The following is a 24043-nucleotide window of genomic DNA, read 5'->3' as shown; positions in this document are numbered from 1 at the left end:
ATCCTCCAGGCTGTGAGCACACGTGACTGAGCCAGTTCATCCGTTTGGCCCGTTGCCTTTTGTTATATCTTGTATATTTAGCCAATTGTAGTGTTTGGGGGCAGTGATGATACGAGGTGATCTGGACCACAAGACTCTCTTTTTACTATTTATTTTTATTCTGTGTATATGAGTGTTTGGTCTGCATGTATGTCTGTGCAGCACATGCATGCCTGATGCCCATAGAGGTCAGAAGAGGCCATTGGATCCCCCAGGACTGGAAGTACAGGAGGTTGTGAGCTACCATGTGGGTACTGGGGACTGAACCAGAGTCGTCCAAAAGAACAGCAAATGTTTCTCTCCAGCCTCCTTCTTTTTGTTATTTTTGAAAGAAGGTCTCATGTAGTCTAGGCTGGCTTCAAACTTGATCTCCTGCCTCAGAATTTAAGGCTGGGATTATAGGCAAGTCCCACCACGCTCCCCTTTCCTGGAGTAGTTTTCCTTCCGTTCAGGTGGTGAGTGTAATGTGCTTAGATGGTTCGCTGGGTCATTGCTGGGGTTGCAGTGTTGCGGCAATGTGATTCTGATAGGCACCCTCCCCTAGATGGCGACCTCTTGGTGAGCCTGTGTCACGGGAGCTCTCCTGAAGCCATCAGTAAGGTTGAGAGAGGTGACACTGAATCATTGCCTGCCACTGTCCATGGTTGAAAGGAGCTGGTGCTGGGCGTGGCCTGTGTGGGCTTCAATGAATTGGATGAAGTACAGCGTATGGCACTTGACTTCCTTTTCTCAGGTTTCCAGATATATGCCTGTCAGATCCTTGTTTTTCAACAAGACAGTGATAGCTCTTAGCTTGCTTAGGAACCATGCCATGGCTGACCTGGGGCCCTGCTGAAGGTGCCTTTCACGGTCTTTCAGACAACTCCATTAGGTGAACGCATTGGGTTTAAAAACCAAAGATCCTGAACAGCTGCTTGCGTTAGCTGCAGTTCAAGCTAGCGGCTATGCCGTGATCCCGCAAAGAAACCACGTTTGTAACCACTGTTAAAGTCGCCACCCGGATCAGCTGAAGACGCCGCCTTTCTCTAAAATTCTTGGTTTCTCTTTAGAACAAACATGTAAGCAAATTAGTCGGGGGAGGTGGTAGGGCGGCCCGGATGCTGTCAGGTAGGTCCCCGGCAGCCACAGTTCTAAGGAGTCTGTCCAGGGGTACGATTTTAAGTGGTTACTCCTTATGGTATGCTGGGAGTCAGAGGGCTGAGTTACCTTTGCAAAACCAGCCACAGCTCAAGGTGACCTATCAACCCTTCCTGCCACCGTGGAGGCCTGGCACTCCATTCGTCTTGATCATAAAACCTTATTTATGGAGGGCTGCAGGGAGTGTGTTCTTTGCTCTAGGCCTTAGGAGTAGGATTTTTTAAATATTATGGAAAACAGCAAAGGCAAGCTTACTTTTTCAATAGGAAACAAGATGAGCTATGTCCTTCCCCCCCCAAAAGATGCAGCCTGTTGTTTTATTTATAATAAACAAAACAGAGTTGTCCGGAAAGGGTTGAGAAATATTACGCCAGAGACCAAAAGACACCCAGTTGCGATGACCTCTTTGGAAGTTGGAGTAACTCGGCCTCGAACTGTTTAAATAATATTCCTGAAATTATGCATCAGAGGTGATGATTCAGCTCAGGGCTGAGCAGTTGCCTAGCATGCAAAAGGCCCGTTTTAATTAGTTAATTAATCGTGCTTCAGTCCCTCCCGTAACTGCTTCACGGGGCTAGAAACTTTCCTGAGTAAGTCAGGAGATATTCCCAGCGATGAGGTTTATAATTTTTAATCAAATTGATGCAAAATGGAATGCATGCATTGGATTGGATCTCTTATTAAATATAGCGTATACCTTTTGTTAAGAATTATTTTTTTGTTTATTTTTGCAAAAGTTTTTTTTTTTTTTCTAGAATGAGCCTAATACGCAGACCCTTGCTACATCATTTGAAAGAAGCAGTTTTGAAGGAAAACACTTTATGCCATAGGTCGTTTTCATTATCCTCTTGAATGTCTTTCAGCTCCCGTGGAAGTCCTTGACCAGCATCATTGAATATTATTACATGTGGAAAACTACTGACAGATACGTGCAGCAGGTAACCCTGTCCCACCCGCACCCTTGCGTCACAGCGAGCTTTCTGTCTGTGTCAGTGCTGGTACCAACCCCGAACCCGCCTCACCTTCCCCAGCCTGCTTTAAATTCCACCGTTTTGTGTCTTTAGGATGTTATTTTTGATGTTTTCATCTTGATAGTTCACTGTTCTCAGCGTTCATTTTCGTGACGACTTGGGAACGACGATAGAGAGAGACGTGGCTAGAGAGAGAGGCCTTCTTTCCCTTCTGTGACTGGGGCTCCATCTCTCTGCAACGAGTGGGGTTTATTAGAAATACAGCCCTGTCATGAACCCCTTGGACGATATGTTCTTATGGATGGAAAATTGAGCCTGGGGCCATCAGCCTTATAAATTCAGATATTGCTATGCTTTCCGAACCCTCCTTAAGTGACATTTTTGTGGATCTGTTCCACAAGCTCTAGCGCCCCTCCCCACTCCCCCAACCCTGTTTGAGGCCCCCTCTCCAAATGCTAATGAGCACACCTAGGGCCTTGTATGTGGTAGGTAGGCACCCTGCCACTGAGCTACATGCCCAGTCCTCCCCTGACCTTTTGACCTTAATTGTAAGACATTTGTTGTCATTTTGAGACAGGGTCTCCCTGGTTAGCTCAGGTTGGGTAGCTCTGGCTGGGTAGCTCAGGCTGGGTAGCTCAGGCTGGGTAGCCCAGGCTGGATAGCCCTGGCTGGGTAGCCCTGGCTGTTCCTAAACTTGAGTTCCTCCTGCTTCGGCCTCCAGAGGGCTGGGATTGCAGGCGTGTGCCACCAAGCCTGGGTATGGTAGCTTTAGTCTTTGTAAATTGATGCTTTCTGCTCCAAAGTCTTTCAACAGCAGGGAACTATTTCATTGCTGAGTTCTTCCCAAGTGTCCTAAATTCATGTAGCTCTTAGTTACTTATTTTGAAAAAAAAATCTACCTTTGGGGAAAGGCATGTTTCTGAAATGACCTCAGTGAATGCCTGTTTTAGATTCCCGCAGTCGCATGCAGAACAAGGCTAAGATTAAAAACAGAGAGCATTTGCCTACGTGTGCGAGCGGCAGGTACTGGATGCGGTACCAATGCATTTGAAGGCCGGCTCTCAAGTGCCAGGAGTTGCCGTAGTCGTGAATAGTGAATAGGAGTCTACAGCGTACTGAACACTTTCCAGTGCCAACACCATATGTAATCCAGAGAGTGCGTGTTTGAAACAACTGTGATAGAAACCTGTGCCGTTCAAGTCAGGAAGTGTCCCCAGAGAAGGCACAGGCGCGGCCCTAAAGATGGTTAAAAGATGATTTTCCCGAAATGTTGACTCCAGGTCAAGTTTCGAGTTGTCCCTGAATATTTTTGTTTTCATCTGGTTGGGCAACTGGAGGGTGGGTTTGTAGTCTCTCTGGGGACAGTGACCGGGCACTGTTGCCCATTTCTGTTGGCTTTTATTTTTACGTTGATCAGGATCTAGAGCCGACGATGTATTCTCCTTCCCACTCTTTCCCTGCATCTGGCCCCTGGTGGGCTTCAGTACAGCGCTCTGTGAGTTCAGGCAAGGTGTAAAGTTACTACAGAGCCAGGTGTAGAGGTGCACACCTGTAATCTCCACACTTGGGAGTTTGAGGAAAGGCTGGACAACACAGTAGTGAGTTCCAGGTTAGTCTAGCTACACAGGTAAACCCTGTCTCAGAACTCACAGTTACTACATATGGTTCATCGTTTGAGGGTAACACTTTGTTGAATTTTATTTAGAGTAACTCCAGTCACTTCCTCTTGCATGGATTTTAGAAACTATCTAAAATATTTAATTTTTCTAAAAGCAAAGTTTTTGTTTTTTGTTTGTTTGGAGTGTGTGTGTGTGTGTGTGTGTGTGTGTGTGTGTGTGTCCATGCATGCGTGTGCTGGTGGTGGGACAGTATATGTGCCCATATTCCTTCCAGAAAGATAAGAACTAAAATAGAAAACTGAATTTGCTAAAGTAAGGATGGTGATTGTTAATGTCCTCTGAGAGCTGACGTGAAGCCCAATGGTAGAGCATGTGTGAGGCCCCAGATTCAATCACACACACACACACACACACACACACACACACACACACACACACACGAGTATGTGCTTAGCATGTGTGAGGCCCCAGGTTCAATCACACACACACACACACACACACACACACACACACACACACACACACACAAGTCCTCTTTAGTTCCTTCATAGAAGATTGTGAAGTGGGGCTTTTTATTGCTTTACTTTAAAAATCTATTTCTATGTGTGCTTACAGTTCTGTAGTTTAGAAGCTAATGATGTTCTTACGTTACTGAAGCTTTAGAATGTGTATATGAGAGAACTCTTAAGAATGAATTGTGCTGTAATGTTTCTGTTCTTGTGTTTTTAAGGCTATGGGATGTTAATAAATAGTATGCATTTCATGTAAAATGTTTTGTCCATCTTTCACATTAGAAACGTCTAAAAGCAGCAGAAGCCGAGAGCAAGCTGAAACAAGTGTATATCCCAACTTAGTAAGTAACTGCTCTTATGAAATATCTACCCCGCTCTCAATCCTGTCCTTCCAAACATGCCATTCACTCAACGCGGCAAACCTGAATTTCTTCGTGTGTCTTACCTTTCTCCTCCTCCTCAAAGCCCCAAAGTTGTTTTCTGTTGTCCCAGGGCAATGACTTTGGAAAGAAAAGAATGGATGACAGGACCCCGAGTAGCCCAGCAGAAGGGTCAGAGGTCAGCGAGGCCCTCTGTTGTTCTTGTATTAGGTGTCAGATTTCCCAGTGAGAAGCAAGCTGTGTTCCATAGAGGTAGCACTCTTGATGCCTCTGTGCTGTCGGAGCAGTGCTGCTTGGTTCCTGTGCATCCTCCTCTGAAGGGTAGTGTTTGCACGGCTCCTTGAGGACTTTACACTGTTGCCTTTGTAAACCGTCAGTGGGTTTTGATGGTTTCCCGGGCCCGGCATTCTCCCTCTGTCTTTTGGCCTTACAGGTGAAATGTCAGTTTCGTGTTTTATTCGCTGTTTTCCGTGCATCGCACTCTTCCATTGTGGAAGTCTTAGATTTGGTCACTCAAATTTACCACAGCTGTCTCCCTGCTGCCCCGAGATTGTTTGAGCTAAATACAGCCATTTTGTATAGGTTTTTCTTTGCCGGAGTTGGGTATATTGCATGATACATGTTTTTACGTATTGGGGGCATCATGGACAATAAATTGTGATCTTTCATAATAATCTTTTACCTCAAGATGTATATACTTAAACAACTGGTTTAGTTGTTATTTTTTGTTGGTTTTTCTTTGGTTTGTGTGGAGAGATTGTTTTTTTAAGATGTGGTCTCACTATGTAGCCCTGGCTGTCCTGGAGTTCACTGTGTAGACCAGGCTGGCCTCAAACTCAGAGATCTGCCTCCCTCTGTCTCCCAAGCACTTGGATCAAAGGTGTGCGCTACTACACTTGACTTTGGTTTACTTTTTTAAAACTGGAATTTACTCATCCCATAATTATCCTTATTTCTTCTGCAGGATCTTTTTGAGATCCTTTAAAATTATATATTTAATTTACGAATTCTAAATGTGTCATTCCATGAAGAAAACACTGTTTGTGACTCAAAGTATGAGCTTCTCGTGAAGCAGCTTTCCCATGCCTCACAGTGGTGACGCCTCAGAGAGAGCATCCAGCCTGCTGAGACTCAGTGGCCCAATGACTGTATTCAGCTTTCATTGGCTTTGGTGTCTTTATCCGAGTCAGGGACCCAACACTAGTCTGGATGAAATCTCAGCTGTCACCTGTTGGCTGTAGATAAGTTTCACTGGCGCACAGGCCTGTTTGTTCCGTACTGTCCAAGCCTGCTTTTGTACTACAAGCGCAGGATTTAGTGGTTGTGACTGTATTACCCCCAAACCTGAACTTCTTCACTACTGAGCCCTTTACGAGAAAAGTTTTCTACATCCTGATTTAAGTGATCCTTGGAGAACAAGCCATTTCTAATCATACTCATAAAAAAAAAAAAAAATGTGCATCATATGCATTGTTTGAAAATAAGCTGAGTTATGGAGTTGTATGTAAATCTGAGTCCTTCAGGGAATTTCCAAGTTAATTCTGAAATAGAATGTTGTTGTTTTTTAATAGAATTCTCTTTCTCTGTCCTGCTCTGAGCCTGGCAGTGTCCTACAGTCTCCGACAGTGAAAGTCTTGTGTTGGTACTGGGGGTAGAAGGTTTAAAAGGCGGGATGCCCCCTGATGCATACGGTACAGACCGTGTGTGCTGAGAACAGTGACCAAGAAGATAACTTTGAGGGGTGAGGGGTGAGGGGTGAGTCGTCTCTGAGGAGGTATGGGTGGACTCTGCGGTCGACAGAGGTACTCAACAGCCAATGCTGTTTCCAGTCTAGTGATGTCCTGAGCTGGGACAGGGCTGGGCAGAGTTGAGGAGCCCAGAGAAAGATCGCATGGCAGTGTGGGAAGAGTAGCCAGCCAGCCATGGGGGGAGGGCAGGCAGTGTGGGGTGCCCATCACATGAAGTGTGGAGGAAGGTGTATCATGGTCTTGAAAAAGGTCACAGGTTGCATTTGGAACGTGGATCCAGGAAGCAGTAACGTATCTGTGAGGAGACCAGTTATGGGTTCTCAGGAGGAGAAGTGACCCAGCTAGCTTGACCTATAAAGGGCTCTGGAAATGATGCTGTGTTAGGAGGTGACTGGCTTTGGCATGTCAAGTTTGAGTCCACCATTAGGTGGATTGTCCTGCCGGTCACTAAGCTCAGAAATGGTGGCGTAGTATTAGGTTAGGCCATTTGGAGTTTGTTCTCTCAAAAAGGGATAGTGGGTATGTGTGCAGCACGTTAAACGTACTGATCTTACCCTCAGGGGAAAGGGTTAGGCTAGAGGCACACTGTGAGCTTCACAGTACACAGCGATCCACTTCAAATCACAGGTTCAATCTCTGAGGGAGAGCAACCAGAAAGGGGCTTTGCAGGGATAAATTCAGTGTTTATAGTGCAAATAGTGTCTCATAGCTGCAAATGGATGGCCCAGTGAGTCATGGGAGCTGAGAGACAGGGTGTGTTTCAAGGAGGAAGCGAGATGAGCATTGCGGGATGCTGGTGAAGTGTGACCAGGAAGTCGGTGATGTGGAAGTCACTGTGATGTTGTGGGGTGGCGGAAACTGCTCACAGAGACAAACCAATGGCAGAGGGAGAAGCTATCAAATGGGAAAAGATCAAAACTAAATATCTGAGCCTAAGAAGAGCCAGCGTTGGGGTGGAGACCTGGCTCAGTGGTTCAGAGCACTGACTGCTCTTGCAGGAGACCTGGGTTTGATTCCCAGCACCCACATGGTGCCTCACAACCATTCACGACTCCCACTATGTATAAACAGTAATTTGAGGGGGGTCCAGGGAGGAGAATGATATGTCCAAAATGCTCCAGGAGGCCAGAGATGGTGGGAGGCCGGAGCATAGATGAAGGAGGGTGGGTTAAAGGAAGGGCAATTTGATGGAGTGTCTCCCTAAGCATTTCTTGGGGCCCTTGGTTTAGTCTTTGGGTGGCTATCCTCAGTGATGCTCAGGTCTGCAGTAGTCACTGTGATCCCAAACAGTGGCTTGCTCGGTCAGGCGGTGTCCTGGGCCAGACTGCACAGCTATGTTTGTGATCCCTGTCCTCTTCCGGGCACCTCAACCGAAGACAGCTTCAGCTCTTCGTCCTTTTAGATTTATTTATGTATTTTATGTGTATAAGCATTTTTCTCACCTGTATGTCTGTGTATCGTGTGTGTGCCCGGTGTCCAGGGAGGTCGGAAGAGGGCATCAGGTGCCCTGGAACTGGAGTTAGGAATGGTTGTGAGCCGCCGCGGGGGTGCTAGGAATCAAACCCAGGTCCTCTGCAAGAGCAGCAAGTGCTCCTAACTGCTGAGCCCTCTCTCCAGGCCAGCATTGGCTCTTCTTAGACTCAGATATTGAGCCCTGCATTGAAATGCTAAGTTTCCATATTTCTGGGGAACTTTTGGCCTGACTTCAAGGGGTGGGAGCATTGTTTCAACTGCTCCATGGCAGATTTCTCTTCAATTGGAAATGTTACACCTCTATGGGAACTTTAGTTTCTCTGAACCACATCTTTCCTTGTTTGAGACATGGTCTTTCTCGACATAGCCCTGGCTGTCCTAGAACTCACTGTGTAGACCAGGCTGGCCTCGAACTCACAGAGATCTGCCTGCCTCTGCCTCCTCCTCTGAGTGCTGGGATTAAAGACGTGCGCCACCATGCTTGGCCCGGCTTCTTTTCTTTGTGTTTTAAAGAACAAAATTAATCAACAACAACAAAACCCTTTTGTTTCATTCATTCATTCATTCATTCATTCATTCATTCATTCATTCGAGTCAGCGTCTCACTGTGTAACAGAGATGAAAAGTCCTCCCTAAGGAAGCCCTTCTGTGGCAGCTCTCTGTTTACTATTCATTGAATTGGTATTTGCTAAATGATGTGCCCTGTGCATGCAGCCATGCAGTGTCCGCGGGCACGGCTCTAAGCAGGGAATCAGCCCACTGTCAGCTGTGTTTACACAGTAAGTGCCGTGATATGTCTGGGCTATGCGTTTCAAAGGGTTATGGTTGTGCTGACTCGGTCTCTGACAAGTTTGCATCTAGTCTTATCGGTGTCTGATCAGTTTGCAGTTAGCCTTCCGACCTCTGTCTTTTCTTCCTCCTAAAAGTGTTCTCTTAAATAGAAGGGGGGTGGACCCCAAGGTTTCCTCATTTTCAATGCTAATCTGCCTCATAAAACTCCAAACATAATAGGAGTTTTTATCTTGAGCCTAGGACAGGCGCCCCTCCGCTGAGGGTGGAGGGTGGAGGGTGGCCCCGCTTGGCTCAGCCACATCTGTGCTTCACCCCCCCCCCCCTCTGGTGCATTGCAGAAGCCACAACAACACCCCCACCAGGAGCGGGGCCAGGGCTTCCCCAGTCACACAGCACTACCTCTAGCTTAGTTCATTCAACCCAAAAGTTATTTTCTCAGGAAGATTTATGATGAGGGTGAAGTCTAGTGACTCCTGTCTTCACAGTGCGCTATGAAGAAATGGCCCTGGTGTGGACACAGGAGATGCCGCATTTACCTTAGAGTGCCCGGCACAGTGGCTGTTTATAGTTTATTTGATATCAATGAGTGCCTTGGTTTTATTTCATTTATTTATTTTTTATCATTCCACCCGATACACCCTCTTACGTAAGTTGCTGGGGTCATGTGTGCCCATGCATTTCAGGGTGTTGTGTGTGTGTTTGTTATTGTTGTTTTTGTTGCTGTTATTTTTAGGTTAGTGTACAAAGTCCCGAGCTCCTCCATCCCGACGTCTGTCCGTGTCTGTCATTCTCTTTGTCCTCTTCCGCTGCCTGCCATCCTTGGGTACCTCTTAGCACTCTGTTCTTGCCAGCCTGTCTCTTCTCTAAATGTAATAAGTATTTGTTTGTATTTTAGGGAGGGTAAATTAGCAGGGGGGGGGTACTAATTTTTTTTTTTTTTGTCTCGTCCTACAAATCATTTTTATCATTTCACTTTACGTCTCATTGAAAGCAGCAAACCAAATCCCAACCAAATATCCACCAGCAATGGCAAGTCCGGCACTGTGAATGGAGCTGTGGGGACCACGTTCCAGCCCCAGAACACCCTCTCAGGGCGCGCCTGTGAGAGCTGCTATGGTGAGTTTGCTCAGAGGCTGTGCCTGCTTCAGCGTGGGGAGCCGTCCTCCACGGGGGGGGTGGGGTGGGGGTGGGGGTGGGGAGCTGGCCAGAAGCTTCTAGAAAGCATGTCACTGCTGCACAGAGGCAGGAGGTGTCTCCTCAGAGTGTCCCTCCCGGTCTCCCGCTGGGAGCAAAGGGGAATTCATTCGCTGAGTCCTCTTGCACCACGCAGGTGAGGTGGGTGTGCATTTGCTCTGGCTTCCTCTGCGGGCTCGGTGTTTGCTGGCAGGTGTTTTCTTAGCTGTGGGCAGTTATATTAGTTTAGCCCAAACCATGGTACTGTGATACATACCAAATCCCCTTTGGGGGTTCCTCAGTGTCCTCTTGCAAATTAAATGTGCTTGATACTTCCTTAGGAGAGGCAGGTGTGTGCCAAGCCAATGCTATAGCCCTCAGGCTCCCAGGGACCAGTTGGGGAAATGCCATGCTGTGATATTTGCTTTTGGCCTCAGGCCTTGCTCTAGTTATCTCTGCTTGCAGAGTTATTATGTGTGCCCTGGTGTTATACGGGTCAGTGATGTGATCTGATGGTAGTTGACACCATATATGTTTACTTAAAATCTCAACCAACAATAGCTCTCCTCTCTGTTACGTAGCTTTGGTTGGGTTTTTGAGGCAGGGTCTCCCTATGAAGCCACGGCTGGCCTCTGACTCTCCATCCTCCTGCCTCAGCCTCCTGAGAGTTTGGATCACAGGCATGTGCCACCATAGCACAGTGATGTTTCTTCTGTGTGTGCATGTCACTATGTGAGGGTGTGCAGGTGGATGTGGAGGCTAGGGGACAACCTGGGGTGTCCTTATTTGTACTTGAACAAATTTAACTTGGGGGGCTAGAGAGATGGCTCAGTGGTTAAGAGCACACGCTGGTCTTGTGGAGGACCTGAGTTTGGTTCCCAGCACCCACATCAGATGGCTCACAACTGCCTATAACTTTAGCCCCAGGGGATCCAACACCTTTGGCCACCAAGGACACTTGCACTCATATGTACATACATGTAATTAAAATGTTTTAATAAAATCTGTCTTAAAAGTCAACTTTGTTTGTTTTAAGTAGATGAGGAAAAGGGGTAGGCTTCTCTTTGAAAGGACTCTTCCAAGAGTGGTATATGATGGCCGGGCAGTGGAGGCCCACGCTTTTAATCCCAGCACTTGGGAGGCAGAGGCAGGCAGATCTCTGTGAGTTCGAGGCCAGCCTGATCTACAGAGTTTGTTCTAGGTCAGCCAGGACTGTTACACAGAGAAACCCTGTCTCGAAAAACCAAAAAAAAATTGGTACACGATGAATATGTGAATTATTCTGAATTGTATAAAGGCAATAAAATGTAAGAGTCGCTATGTTTTCTTGCTCTGGGTGGTGGAAGTAGGAATCAGACCAAGGGCTCTTGCGTGCCCAGCCCTCGTTCTGCCACCGATCCGTCCCCAGCTCTGACTGTCCCTTTGCATGCCGGTTTGTGAGGTATTACTTAGTGGACGCTCCTGGGCTAGCTGACTGCTCTGCTCCGATGGTGATGACGTACAGGGGAGGCCTGTCCCCAGAGCTAGGGTAATGCTCAGCCTGCGTTTTTAACTACTCCACCATGCTGTCCCCTCCTGTCTCTGGCTCTACCTTGGGAAGCTTTTAGCGTGGAAGGACAGGGGTAAGCTGCAGAACCTGACACAGGCCGTGTGTCCAGTCAAGCAGTCAGTCAGCTGGAGTCAGACCTTACTAAACTTGACGCCATATCAGCTGCACGCGCTCACCTGATAGGGATTTATAGTCTTCGGGCCATTCTGTATTTAGGGAGAAATTCTAAAGTAAGGTTTTTGTTTCCTGAGTAAGAGAACAACAGGCAGATTTCTGCTTTTTATTTGACTCCTGACTTACCAGTGAGTCCCCTCTTGAGTACCTTATTAATCCTTGCAAGAGCTTCTGAACCATCCAGTTCAGGGTTTTTTTTGTTTTGTTTTGTTTTGTTTGTTTGTTTGTTTGTTTTGTTTGTTTTTCCCCCGAGACAGGGCTTCTCTGTGTAATTTTGGTGCCTGTCCTGGATTTTGCTCTGTAGACCAGGCTGGCCTCGAACTCACAGAGATCCGCCTGGCTCTGCCTCCCGAGTGCTGGGATTAAAGGCGTGCACCACCACCGCCCGGCCCGGTTCAGGTTTTAAACAGTGCCGAGGAGCTTAACAATAAGATCCTTCGGAAGACTCAATTTCTAGACATGAACATAATGAAATCACTTTTAATTAACAAAACAAAATCTCAGCAGCCTAAGGCATAAATCAAGATGTGTCATCTAATAGCGTCTCTTAATACACATGACAAACACTGACATGTGGCAGAAACAAACGGCTCAGTGTGTTCAGAGTGCTGAAAAATGCCTGTGTGCACTATGCTTTCATGCTTGACCTACAGCCTTGGGAAAGAAGAAGACACTGTGTGTAAACTAGCTGTGGCTTCGGGGTGTCTCTGAGGCTTGAGCACATTGAGAGCACAGATCTCATAGCATCCCTTTCCCCCTCCCTGTCTCTAGCCACACAGTCTCACCAGTGGTATTCCTGGGGCCCACCTAACATGCAGTGTAGACTGTGTGCGACCTGTTGGCTGTATTGGAAAAAGTATGGCGGTCTGAAAATGCCCACCCAGTCAGAAGAACAGAAGTCTCCCAGCCCTACTGCAGAGGTACGTGAGCACAGTCTTCGCAGGGGGGCGGGAAGGAAAACGCCACGTTTTCCTGTTACTGGCTTCTTCCTTGGAAACAGGGATGCCGTGCGGTTTACAAATGAACAAAGCTGGGTTTTTAGAGTTAAACCCAGCACTGCATACTCAGGGTGGGTGTGAACGTGGGTGCGGAGACAAGGTGGATTTTTTTCAGGTATTCAAAATATTGGTCTTCTGAGATTATTCAGGCAAAAGAATAATGTGTGTGGGAGACGCTTGCCTCAGTAGAGCGCTTACAAATAAGTCTTGGTTTTGAAAACAATTTGTAACCTTTAGATGCTGTTGAAAACATCTCATTACATAAAATAACAAACAGGAATTAAACGTTCTCTTTTCTCGGGTGTTGTGGAGGACAAGAAGGACTCTTGGGTGAATACTAAGTGAAAGATGAACTTAGTAATCCTTATAGATTGAGGATGTCAAGCACCAGTGCCTACCAAAGGGAGACTAGTTAGTCTCTGTCGAGCTGGTACCAGCCCCGGACTCCTCAATAACCCACAGCCCCACCCTGTCAGCTTCTTACGGACGGTGCATGCGAGCTGCCACGCCATACTCCCCACATTCCTTGCAAATGTGCACGCGCTTTTCCTTCGAGGGGGCAGGTTCCCGAGTTACAGTGCTTCCGAGGATGTTGAACACGGTGGAAACATAGCAAACGGCCGTGTGCTCGGGCGAGTTCTCCTCTGTAAATCCCGTTGTTTTCCGCACTTGCAGGACCCACGCGTGAGAAGCCACCTGTCCCGGCAGGCCATGCAAGGCATGCCGGTCCGGAACACCGGGAGCCCCAAGTCTGCGGTGAAGACCCGCCAAGCTTTCTTCCTCCATACTACGTATTTCACAAAAATTGCTCGTCAGGTCTGCAAAAACACCCTGCGGCTGCGGCAGGCAGCGAGACGGCCGTTTGTTGCTATTAATTATGCTGCCATTAGGGCAGAATGTAAGACGCTTTTCAATTCTTAACCTTACACGTTTCCGCTCCTCTCACCATGCTCTCTTTCCCTCGCGCTCTTTCCGTTTGTTCGTTTGCAATAAACATAAGTTCTTGTGTACAGCCTTTGTTTTTTTTTTGTTTTGTTTTTTTGGTTTTTTTTTTTTTTAAACATTGTTCTTGTCTGCTGCCATTTATATCATCCCACCCTGAAAGACAACGCTGAAATCCCTGTGAATTTTCAGAGTAGAACTAATCAGGAGGTGGGAGCGGGAGGGACCTTAACCGAAGCACCTTTGCCGCTGTGGGGTAGCGTAAACCCAAAGGTTGGTCTTAGGATAAAACTCCCTAAGGAGACAGCGTGATCCTGTCTTAAGGATTCATGAGGTTTGAGTAAAATTTACTAATTTAGACTAGTTAGTATGTCTTGGCAAGCCTCTTACCTTCCCAGGAACCTTTTACAGTCATCATTACAGACGAGAGAAAAGAGCACTTCATAACCAACCCCGTGTTTGTTAGACAGCGTAATAAATGTTAAGTAAATCTCAGAATGGTCTTTAAGAAAACTTCCTGAACGTACACATTTGGTTCTTGCAAGAGTCAGCTTTCATTGTGGTTGAGCATCTCTTCGTCCACTTTGGTCTCCATTTCATAGTCATACATCATCTCTTAGCATCTCTGACTCAGGCTCTTGTTTCCAACACGTTTCAGTCTTGCTTATGTTTCTGTTGCTGTTGTTAGAACAAAGGTTATCTCCCTGACCTGGGATCTGTTCTCTTATTGCCACATATCTGAAAATGTACACATGATGTGTGTTGGCTGTGGAGGCGTACTTGGCTGGTAGAGCCATGCAATGTCTCCCTAAAGGATTTAAAAAAAAAAAAAAATGGCTGTTGGCTTCACAGGTAGGAAAATCTTAAAGCTATTCAGGTGCTTTTTCTATGAAATAAAAAATTGGTTATGAAACAGGGTGTGTTGGCACTTGTGTGCCTGTAACCCCGGGCAAGTAGGGGCAGGAGAATTGGTAATTCAAAGTCATCCTCGGCAACATAGGGAATTCAAGACCAGCCTAAGTGACATGAGACCTTGTCTCAAAAAACCAAAAGCATAAAGGCATATTATTATGAGATGTCCACTTTGATTTGAAGAGGATGCCCATAAAAGGAATGACTGGAAAATAATTTCTTATTTCCAAAGATAATTCTCCGCAGAAGGTTGAAAGATTTTTAAGCTTAAAGGTAAAAAGCCCATAAGAAGAGTGAGCACTCAGTCTCCCACGTGGAGGGAATCCGTGGTGTTATGTCGTGTATGTTTGAAAATTTAGGCTTGCCTTTGGTTCCGTCCTGACGTTTCTGAGTTCAGAGAATTAGTTTTTTTTCTCTCATTTTAAGGAACTGGAAATTAAATATATCCACCCAAACTGTTTAGCTGATTTTAAACACATCTTATTTCTATATAATTTCTTAAAGGGGATAATTTAAACACGTGAGACAGGAAATGAACGGAATTCGCTCCTCATAATTGGCGGGGGTCCAGTGTCATCTTTATTTCTGATGAATGGAGGAGAAGCCACCAGCGACAACTGGCCGAAGTGAGGCCGCTTCTGCCTTTGGCTCGTGGTTGATTTCCAATGTGTTTGCACATCAGCTTTGCTCTGATCATTCTTGAATGAACTGTGTTTTTGTGTCAGTCCATTCTAATCTTTTGTCCATTGAAGGTCCAGGCTCCTAAAAATAGATTTAAAGTGTCTATATTCTGCTTGTTCAAGTACATGGAAAATAATAATGAAAGAACAGTCGTTTGCTGTGATGAAATTCCAAACAAACAAACAAAAAAGAACTTTATTATTTTCTTCTATTTTGTGTTTATCTTTATCAAAGTACACAGAGAGTCACACTTTTAAAACAATTTTACCTTACGACTTGAAATTTCAATGTTGCTCACCATGTACTTCCTGAACGCTTTTCCTAGCATCTAATTGATTTTTACATCACCTCTTCATGGCTGTCTGTACTCTGTTATAACCTCTTCAGTAGATGTTTTTATCTCAGTTCTGTAGTGTGATGAACTGTGAGTAACCCTGATCCATTGGAAATGAATAGCCGTGTGTGTGTGTGTGTGTGTGTGTGTGTGTGTGTGTGTGTGTGTGGTGTGGTGTGTATGTGTATCTGTATTGTATGGGCATGTGTGTGGTATGTGTGTGTGTCTCTGTGAGTGTGTATGTGTAAATGTTTGTGTATGTGTATATATGTGTGTGTATGTGTATATATATATGTGTGTGTATTGTATGGACACGTGTGTGTGTGTGTGTGTGTGTGTGTGTGTGTGTCTGTGTGAATGTGTCTGTATGTGTAAATGTATGTGTATGTGTGTATATGTGTGTGTGTGCATGTGCGTGTGCATGTGCGTGTGTTTTCCCAGTAAGTTTTCCTTGGTTTCTCCAAGGCAGTGTTGATTGCTCTTCTATAAAGCACAAGGGTCCCTGATACAGTCCTGATGTACTTTCAGATAGGATGGAAGCTTGTAATTCTAAAGGTATTGAAGAATAGAGTTGCGATGAATACATTTGGAATAACCAGTAGTGTTGAAAAGGAAAGTAGCTCCCTCTGCATAGCACATAGCCCATGTTGCCGGGGCTACAGGGCATTAGGATGCAGAAGAGGGAAGCTGCCGAGCTTGCAGGGCCTGGGTAGCATGGTCCATCACCTAAGAGCCTGTCTCAGTAGGTAATCCCTATTTTAAGCGGGCATTTTTGATTGGGTAAGGGAACACTCATCAGCCTTTTCTTTTCATCAAGGAACATGCACCAAGGTTTGCAATATTGTAAATGGGATTTTGCAAGAAGTAATAGTAGCTGTGGGAGGGGAAGTGGGAGGCAGGGGAAAATGGGGTGAGACTTATTCCATTGTTCATCTATTATGGGAATGTATTTCCTATTAAATAAATAAACCTCCCAGCAGGTGTCTGTGATCTCACAACTCAGGAGGCAGAGGCAGGAGGATTGCTACTCCTTTGAGGCCAGCCTGGGCTACATAGTGACCCTATCTCAAAACAAAAACACAAGTATATAGAATACGTATGCACATGCCAAAACTATTTTAAAACCTGAGACAGGAGTATCGATACTTGACATTCAGGATCCTCACACTGAAGCTAACTTAAGGGGCATCAGCAGCATTTCAGAGACATGGCTACACTCTAGCAGAGCACATCCTGGTCACTTGCCTGCCACCTCCTTAGCTTGCAGAGATGAATAAGTTCTGAGTTCTCACACCAGCTGTAATTCCATCATGAAGTTACTTTGTGTCTCTTGAAGAGGTTTTTTGTTTTTGTGGGTTTTTTTTTTTTCTGTTTGAAGATGTGAATTCAACTTGGAAAGCATCCAAGACCCCATTTCTTTTTCTTTTTTCATTTTTGGTTTTTCGAGACAGGGTTTCTCTGTAGCTTTGGAGCCTGTCCTGGACTAACTCTGTAGACCAGGCTAGCCTCGAACTTACAGAGATCTGCCTGGCTCTGCCTCCCGAATGCTGGGATGACAGGTGTGCGCCAACACTGCCTGGCTCAGACCCCATTTCTTGAGATATTTGTCACATGGGGAGGGGTTTTTGGAGTTTTTGTTTGTTTGTTTGTTTTACAGTTAGCAATTGCTCAAACTTTCCTGAATTTCCAAGCTCTAAAGCAGCAGGAGAGAACTATCTAGGCCTGCTCCTCTTCCCATTTTTGGTAGTGTTTGCCTTTAATTGGAATTTGTTCTTGAATGGTTACTTAAATTTTAAACTTACTTATGTGTATGAGTATTTGACCTGTGTGCATGTATGTGTACCACATGTATGTCTGACACATGGAAGTCAAAAGAGGGGGTCAAATCCCCAGGACCTAGAGGTACAGAAGGTTTTGAGCAACAGTATGTGTTCTAGAAACCAAACCTAGGTCTTCTGCAAGAGTAACAAGTGCTTGTAACTGCTGTGCTATCTCTGGCCCTTAAACTGTTTTTCTTTGTAAGCTATGCATTGGTTCCCAATCCCATAACCTTTTTCCTTCTTGACGTGTTCTTCGGAGGCACCCACTGTCACCGTGCATTTTGATTTTTAATATCCGTTACCCGGTTGTCTTCTGAAAACCCAGTTTATACTCTCAACGACTGTCTTGAGTGAATGAATGCCCAGCTCTCAAGAACTTTGGCAGAGAGGTTGCCCAGCTTTGACCCCCTCAGCCCGGCGGTGCATGAGGCAGGCATAACCACTAGCTTCCATTTAGCGTTGCTGGTGACTTAGAAAATCACTGCAAGGATTGGAAGGCAGTGTGTATTTCCTGTCAACTGTTTTTGCCCTTCCGTTCTCTATTAGCTGTCTTCCTGGTCCGTGGAAACTTTGGTCTTAACGAGGTCACTTTGAGATCTGTGATGCACATACCCCCCCCCTCCCATTTTGTCTTTGACTTTGTCTGTGTTGTATTTTCCAAACATCATTATTTTGTGTGCGTGACATAGTCTCGATGTGGACCAGGCTGACCTCGAACTCACAAAAATCTACTTGCTTCTGCTTCGAAAGGGCTGAGATTAAAGTGCCACCACACCCAGCTAAATGTTTCAGTCAAAACCTGTTTTATAGAACCTGAGCCCTGTGTTTAAACAAATTCTGTGGATGATTTTGTTGGACAGAGATCTTGAAAGCTCACATCAATATATATATAATGAATTTTGCTCTGTGTGTGTGTGGTTACTCATGTAGAGAGTGAGGTGCAGGCACACACAGAGCATATCTGTGGAGGTTATAGGACAGTCTTCAGCTGTCAGCCCTTGCCTATCTCATTTGAGACAGCGTTTCATAAACCAGGCTGGCCTTGGCGCGCCCAGAGATTCCCCTGCCTTTATCTCCCATCTCCCCCTCGGGGCACGCTTGGATTACAGAATTCAAATTTCAGGGTATCATACTTGGGACTCAAGCACTATTACGCACTGAACCATCTTCCCAGCCCTTGTTTATGCGTTTCAATTAATCCACTTTGCAGCTTTTCTTTTTCTATATTATTATTATTATTATTATTATTATTATTATTATTATTATTATTATTTTGGTTTTTTGAGACAGGGTTTCTCTGTATTGTTTTGGTGTCTGTCCTGGATCTTGCTCTGTAGCCCAGGCTGGCCTCGAACTCACAGAGATCCACCTGGCTCTGCCTCCCGAGTGCTGGGATTAAAAGCATGCACCACCACCGCCTGGCTGCAGCTTTTCTATTTTATAATCTCCCTCCACCCCCAGTATTTCCAAAACATTAGAGAAAGGGTCAAAAACTGTCATGAAAGTATCGATATTTTTATATGTTTACCTCAAAGGAATACAGGCTCTGCTGTAGGAATCTAAAGAAATGAGCTTGGGGCCCAGGCAGGGACCGAGTGAGATTCTGCCATCGTCTCTGGGCAGTTTTGATTCCCTCTGGCTCCTCTGGGCAGCCCTCAGCTGCTTTTCTCCACACACTTGTTATGCCCCCTCTCTGTTGAAGTAGAGATGGCGAGTCATTTGGGGATCAAGGATAGACAAGGGGCACAAAGCTTGGTGTAGCCTGGCCTGTAGACCAGGATTACAGCAATGTGGATCAGATAATCCGGTTTGTGAACATTCCTGTGTTTCTCCTACCGAATGGCTGCTATTTTTCTTATATTAGAGCAAAGCTAGGTCCACCTTAGCACTTTTTATCCTAATTTTTTTTTTTATAATTGACTGATAACTCTCAACACCAACTCATTTTTTAAAAATAGACTTATTTGTGAAATATGGGTCCTGCTAGAGGGCTTTGATCTCCAGAGGGGACTTGTACACTTTCCCTGGGAATACCACATAATTGGTGCTACCAGTGTGAGCAACTAGAGGCAGTTTGCTGTAGTTCAAAGTGAACCCAGTTGGTACGGTGCCGGCGACCATCTTTGATGGCTTTGCTGGCTCTTGTCAGAGTGATGGTAATATCCCGGTGTTTGTCAGTGGTCGCCACGTTGACAGTTTTCCTGGTGTTCTTGCAGACTGAAGGGCAAAGTTGATCTTGTCACTAGGACAATGAAGAATGCCTTTGTGCAAAATGCTGAGGTGTTTACCAAGATGATTCACTCAAGCTCCTTGAATTAACGAAGACGAAAACAAAAAAAAAAATGAAAACATTTTCTCTCGTCTCTTTTCCAAACATGACTAGTATTTGAGGCACAGTAGTCCTCTGAAGAAGGAACTTTGGTGTTCATGCTCGGTGGTTTGACTCGTGGTGCAGGATCCGTGCAGGGTTTGGACCGTTTCTGATCTTTATTTAGATTGTGTTTCTTAATATGCTTGTTAAAAATGTGCTTACTTCTGCCTTTATTGTCATTATGATTCAGTAACAGGTGAAAAACTTCACAACTTAGCAACTCTTCCAAAGGTGGTCACCTGAGTGAAGGGGGGAAATGGGACCATGTATAGTTGTCAATATAGGTAAACAGTGATTGGGGAGCTGGCTCAGATTCCTGGTGTTTCCAAGCTACCTGCAGCATGTGCTTTCCCTATTTTAATGTCGTCTTTTTTTTTTTTTAATGCTATTTCCACCATCTGTTTAATAGTTTTTTTAAAAAAAACATTTCCTTGATGAAAAAGGACTCGTGCTCATGACAAAGTCAATCTTTAAGTTATTTGAGGTTCCAAATTGAAGAGCTGTGTGTTTTGATGCTACATGCAAAGAAGACCTATGGGCGGCAAAGTCACCTTCCGCGCGCGCGTGCGCGCGCGCGCGCGCGCGCGTGTGTGTGTGTGTGTGTGTGTGTGTGTGTGTGTGCGCGCGCGCGCGCGCACCTAGGAGTAGGCTCAGCTTGCAAAAGGAAACGATCCCAGTAGGATCAGAAATCCCGGAGGACGTGTTTGTCACACATCTGGAGACGGGGCAAAGCATACACAAGCAACTGATGTGCTTGGCTGATTTTTAAAAGTTCCCGTACACGTTTTCTTTTGTCCCTTCAAGCTGTGTGGACCTCAGCTCTTTGCTGTGGTAGGGTTACGCTGACCCTGTCCTAATGGCCGCTCCTTTTAAGTATGGTGTTCGTGTTGTATGCTTTACTTCCTCTTCTGAAATATCTTAGGATAGGATGGAAGGGGATGAACACTTGGCGGCCAGTGTCTGCCCTCAGTGTGACTGATGGATGCTCATAGGGACCTTTAAGACCTCAGCCCAAGGATCGGTGTATGAAATGAAGAACAGGACAGCGGTAGAACCAAATGGCTTTACCAGGCTGCCATCTAATGGAATTGCGTTTTGTCAAGATAGGTCAGGGCTTCCCAGAGGGGCCCACGCCAGCTAAGCTGAGGGTGGCTGAACGTGTTGCGTCACTACTGTTGTTTGTGGTTGTTTTTCCCAAGCCAGATCTCACATTAGGACTGCCCCCACCCTGAGTGTACTGTGAGTCTTTTTCTATCATAATGTAGAAATGTCACAACTGAAAGAAAGCCCTGTTTCCGTCACTTTTCAGGTGAGCACACATGGTGTGTGTGTGTGTGTGTGTGTGTGTGTGTGTGTGTGACCTGCACCCACACGGCTTTAATGTGAACGCTGGTGTGAGTCTCTCATTCAGTGTAGGGATCCGAGACTCAAAACAGTTTCCTCCAACCCAGAGGAAGTAGTGGGAACGTGTGGGCGGTCTGCATTCCCCCCCCCCGCCCCCCCCCCCCCCCCCCCCCCCCCGCACCTGCACCTGTTATTTCTGTGGTGTGTGGTAAAGGAAGAAGAAGTCACCTCACTTCTTGTCCCGTGTTTCTCTCTCTCCTCAGATGCAGACAGACACGCCGAACTTTCTGGAAGCCCGCTGAAAAGCAAAAGCACTAGGAAACCTTTGTCATGTATCATTGGGTATTTAGGTGGGTATCTCCTGACACAGGAAGACCTCAAGGGACACCTTTTATATGGTGTAGACATCTCGTCGCTCCGGGTGCATACCTCGGTGCATTCAAGGCCTTCAGATGGGTGAAACTGGACACCTTTATATGTAGAGTTTTATTTTGGACTAGAAATTTTTATTATCAATGAATAGAGTTAAGTATATATGTCTACTTCTTCTGAAAGTTTGTTGAATTAAAATTTGTATTAACTGTTACAGACACAGTCTAAGAAAAAAAAAAGATGAGTCACCTGTCACAGGTTTCTGCCTGTGATCGGAGCACTTGCAGGGCTGGGGCAGGAGGATTGCTCTAAGCTCAAGAGCAGCTTGGGCACCTAGCATGACCCTGTCTGAAAACAAGAACAAAAAAAAAAGCAAACTAAGAAAGAAGGGAGGGGGCATTTTTAAATTTATTCAATAATACAGGATGGATATCCCAAACATTTTAATTTTTATTTAGATCCTTATACTATCGCTAATTTACCTTTCCCTTTAAATAGAGGATTGTTGAAAAAAACTGAACTAAATTGATTTTTCAGCTTATATTAAGAAAAAAAATCAATTAGTCATAGTGACTCATGCCTGTAATCTCAGCACGAGGCAGAGACTGGAAGACCCATGAGCTCAGGGCCACCTGGGCTACCTAGCAAGACCCTGTCTCAAGAACCAAAAGCAGCCAGGAGTGGTGGCCTACGCCTGTATCTTAGCATTCTGGAAGTAGAGGCAAGAGGATCAGGAATTCCAGGTCCCCCTTGGCTACATAGTGAGTTCAGGGCCCATTTGGGCTACACTAGATCCTGCCCCAAACAAAACAAAACCCAAAAGCCAACTTCCCCCTTCAAAACCAAAAGACAAACAAACAGAAAACCACAGTAACAAAAGAACCCCCTGAAGGTGAAGTGTAGATCAGTGGTAGAACACATGCCTAGAGTGCACGATGTCCTGGGTTTGCGTCCCGGCGCCTCAGATACATGCATGTTACAGTTTTGATGCACTGGCTGGGTTGAAAGGAAGCATTTCTATTGTTTTCTAATATCTGTCATGCCATGTGACTCAGAAATCTCCAGAGATTATGGTTCCATTTACATGCTGAAATTTGTAACTAAGAATAGTGTTGAGAATTACTAAGCAATAGCATTTTCCCAAAGTTTTAAGATAAATGGAGCAGAAAATGAGTTCCCTTTCTGAGGTAAGGAGAACACGTGTTTTGGGATTCCAGTATTTCTTTTTCATTTTCTCAGTAAAGGGGAACTACTCTGAGTTGCATTGAACCTTCTTTTGCTGTCAGGAAGACTTATGTGTTTGAAGTCTTCAGACTTTAGCATCTAATCTTCAAAAAATCAAAGGGTAACCTTGAACTTGATATGCCATCGGACTGAGAAGCCCAGGGCTCCATCTTTGATGTTACTCTGCTACCTGAGTTCTTGTTTTAGATCTCAGAGGCTAAAGAGCTGGAAGTCTTAGCCTACATAGTGAGTGCCAGGCCAGCCTGGCCTACAAAATAAAATAAAACAACCATGGAGTACATGTCTAGTCCCAGCACTTGGGAGGATCGGGAGTTCAAGGTCAGCCTCGGTTCCATGAGATCCTGTCTCCAAAAAAGTTAAAGAAGAAAAGCAAGACTTGTTTTCATATCCTCCCACACATCACGCGGTTATTGGCATGTCCTGGGTAATGAGGATATCTTGAAGGCTGCTGCTGTACTCTCTTCCAGGACCAACTCCTGGAAGCCCCTTCTCACCTGGCAAAGAGTTTAGCATTGCCGAGTAGACCCCCTTCTGTGCTTTGTCCTGTGGGCAAACTTACCCTGTCCCCACCAGATAAGTCCCCACTGTTCTCTCCTCACAGCTGAGCCTAGCCCCATCTTGGTGTGTGCCGGATTCCAGACACAGTAGAATATGATCTGGAGGACACCACGTACATAAGACCTTGCTTTCAAGATTTTGAGTCAAGTGGGGGAAATCACACAGTAAAAGCAATCAAACAAAGCATCAGATGTGATAAATGACAGGTTCTAATGTGCACTGGGCACTTGGAGGGAGGACTTGTGTGTGTGTGTGTGTGGTGAGGTGGTCCGGGAATTGAGCCCAGACCTCATGCATGACAGGCAATGCTGTACCACTGCCCTGGGAGTGCTGATCTCTATAGAGTGCTAGGTCGGCCGCCTTGGAGACAGTAGTAGTTTATCTTAGGCTTGACAGTTTTGTAGGTTTTGAATGGATGAAAAAAAAATAGGAACAAAATTCTCACACCTCACAAGGTTTAAAGAACTACAGAGACGGAGGCCTCCTTGCATCTATGGTTAAGGAAAGTCATTGTCTGCCTCAGGGTAAAGTAAGGCTGGTGAACCATCCGTACCGTGTTGGAAGACAGCCTTAGTTTTAGATGGTACTGCCAAGCCATACCTAAATTTTAATGATCGTAAGGTTTTGATCAGATCAAGTCATATAGTTGTTCTAACAGTCTGAGTGGCTTTTCCTAAATTCCCGCAAATCTGCCTGTTTTGGCCCTCACGTTGGACAGGCGAGAAGACGGGCTGGTTTGAGCGTAGTCGATGAGCTAGGGGACAGCTCTGAGGATCGGCAAATGGGTGAGGCTCTGGAGCAAAGGTATTCATACTAAGAATAGCCGGAGGTCTTTAAATCCGCTTCCGGTGATGTTGCAGTTTCTGCACGTCTCTGTAAAGAGCTAGTGGTACTGGGTT

At 45.6% G+C, this 24043-nt stretch overlaps 1 protein-coding gene across 4 annotated transcripts in view; it reads left to right on the top strand.

Annotated features, from left to right (window-relative positions):
- Mta3 (metastasis associated 1 family member 3) overlaps positions 1 to 24043 on the top strand; it is an 89009-nt gene that overhangs the window by 46528 nt on the left and 18438 nt on the right. For 3 of the 4 annotated variants that reach the window (XM_059248350.1, XM_059248347.1, XM_059248349.1), the window contains exons 7-12: positions 2040 to 2114; positions 4561 to 4619; positions 9663 to 9787; positions 12339 to 12487; positions 13241 to 13463; positions 21233 to 21319. In XM_059248350.1, coding sequence (XP_059104333.1) covers positions 2040 to 2114; positions 4561 to 4619; positions 9663 to 9787; positions 12339 to 12487; positions 13241 to 13463; positions 21233 to 21319 — 718 coding nt within the window. The remainder of the gene's footprint in view (positions 1 to 2039; positions 2115 to 4560; positions 4620 to 9662; positions 9788 to 12338; positions 12488 to 13240; positions 13464 to 21232; positions 21320 to 24043) is intronic. The other variant, XM_059248348.1, reaches the window with a different exon arrangement.

This window comes from Peromyscus eremicus, chromosome 22 (assembly GCF_949786415.1).
Source record: "Peromyscus eremicus chromosome 22, PerEre_H2_v1, whole genome shotgun sequence".
In the NCBI taxonomy this organism is placed as follows: domain Eukaryota; kingdom Metazoa; phylum Chordata; class Mammalia; order Rodentia; family Cricetidae; genus Peromyscus; species Peromyscus eremicus.
Note: the sequence above shows the minus strand (reverse complement) of the source record. Positions and strands in the feature narration are given on the sequence as shown.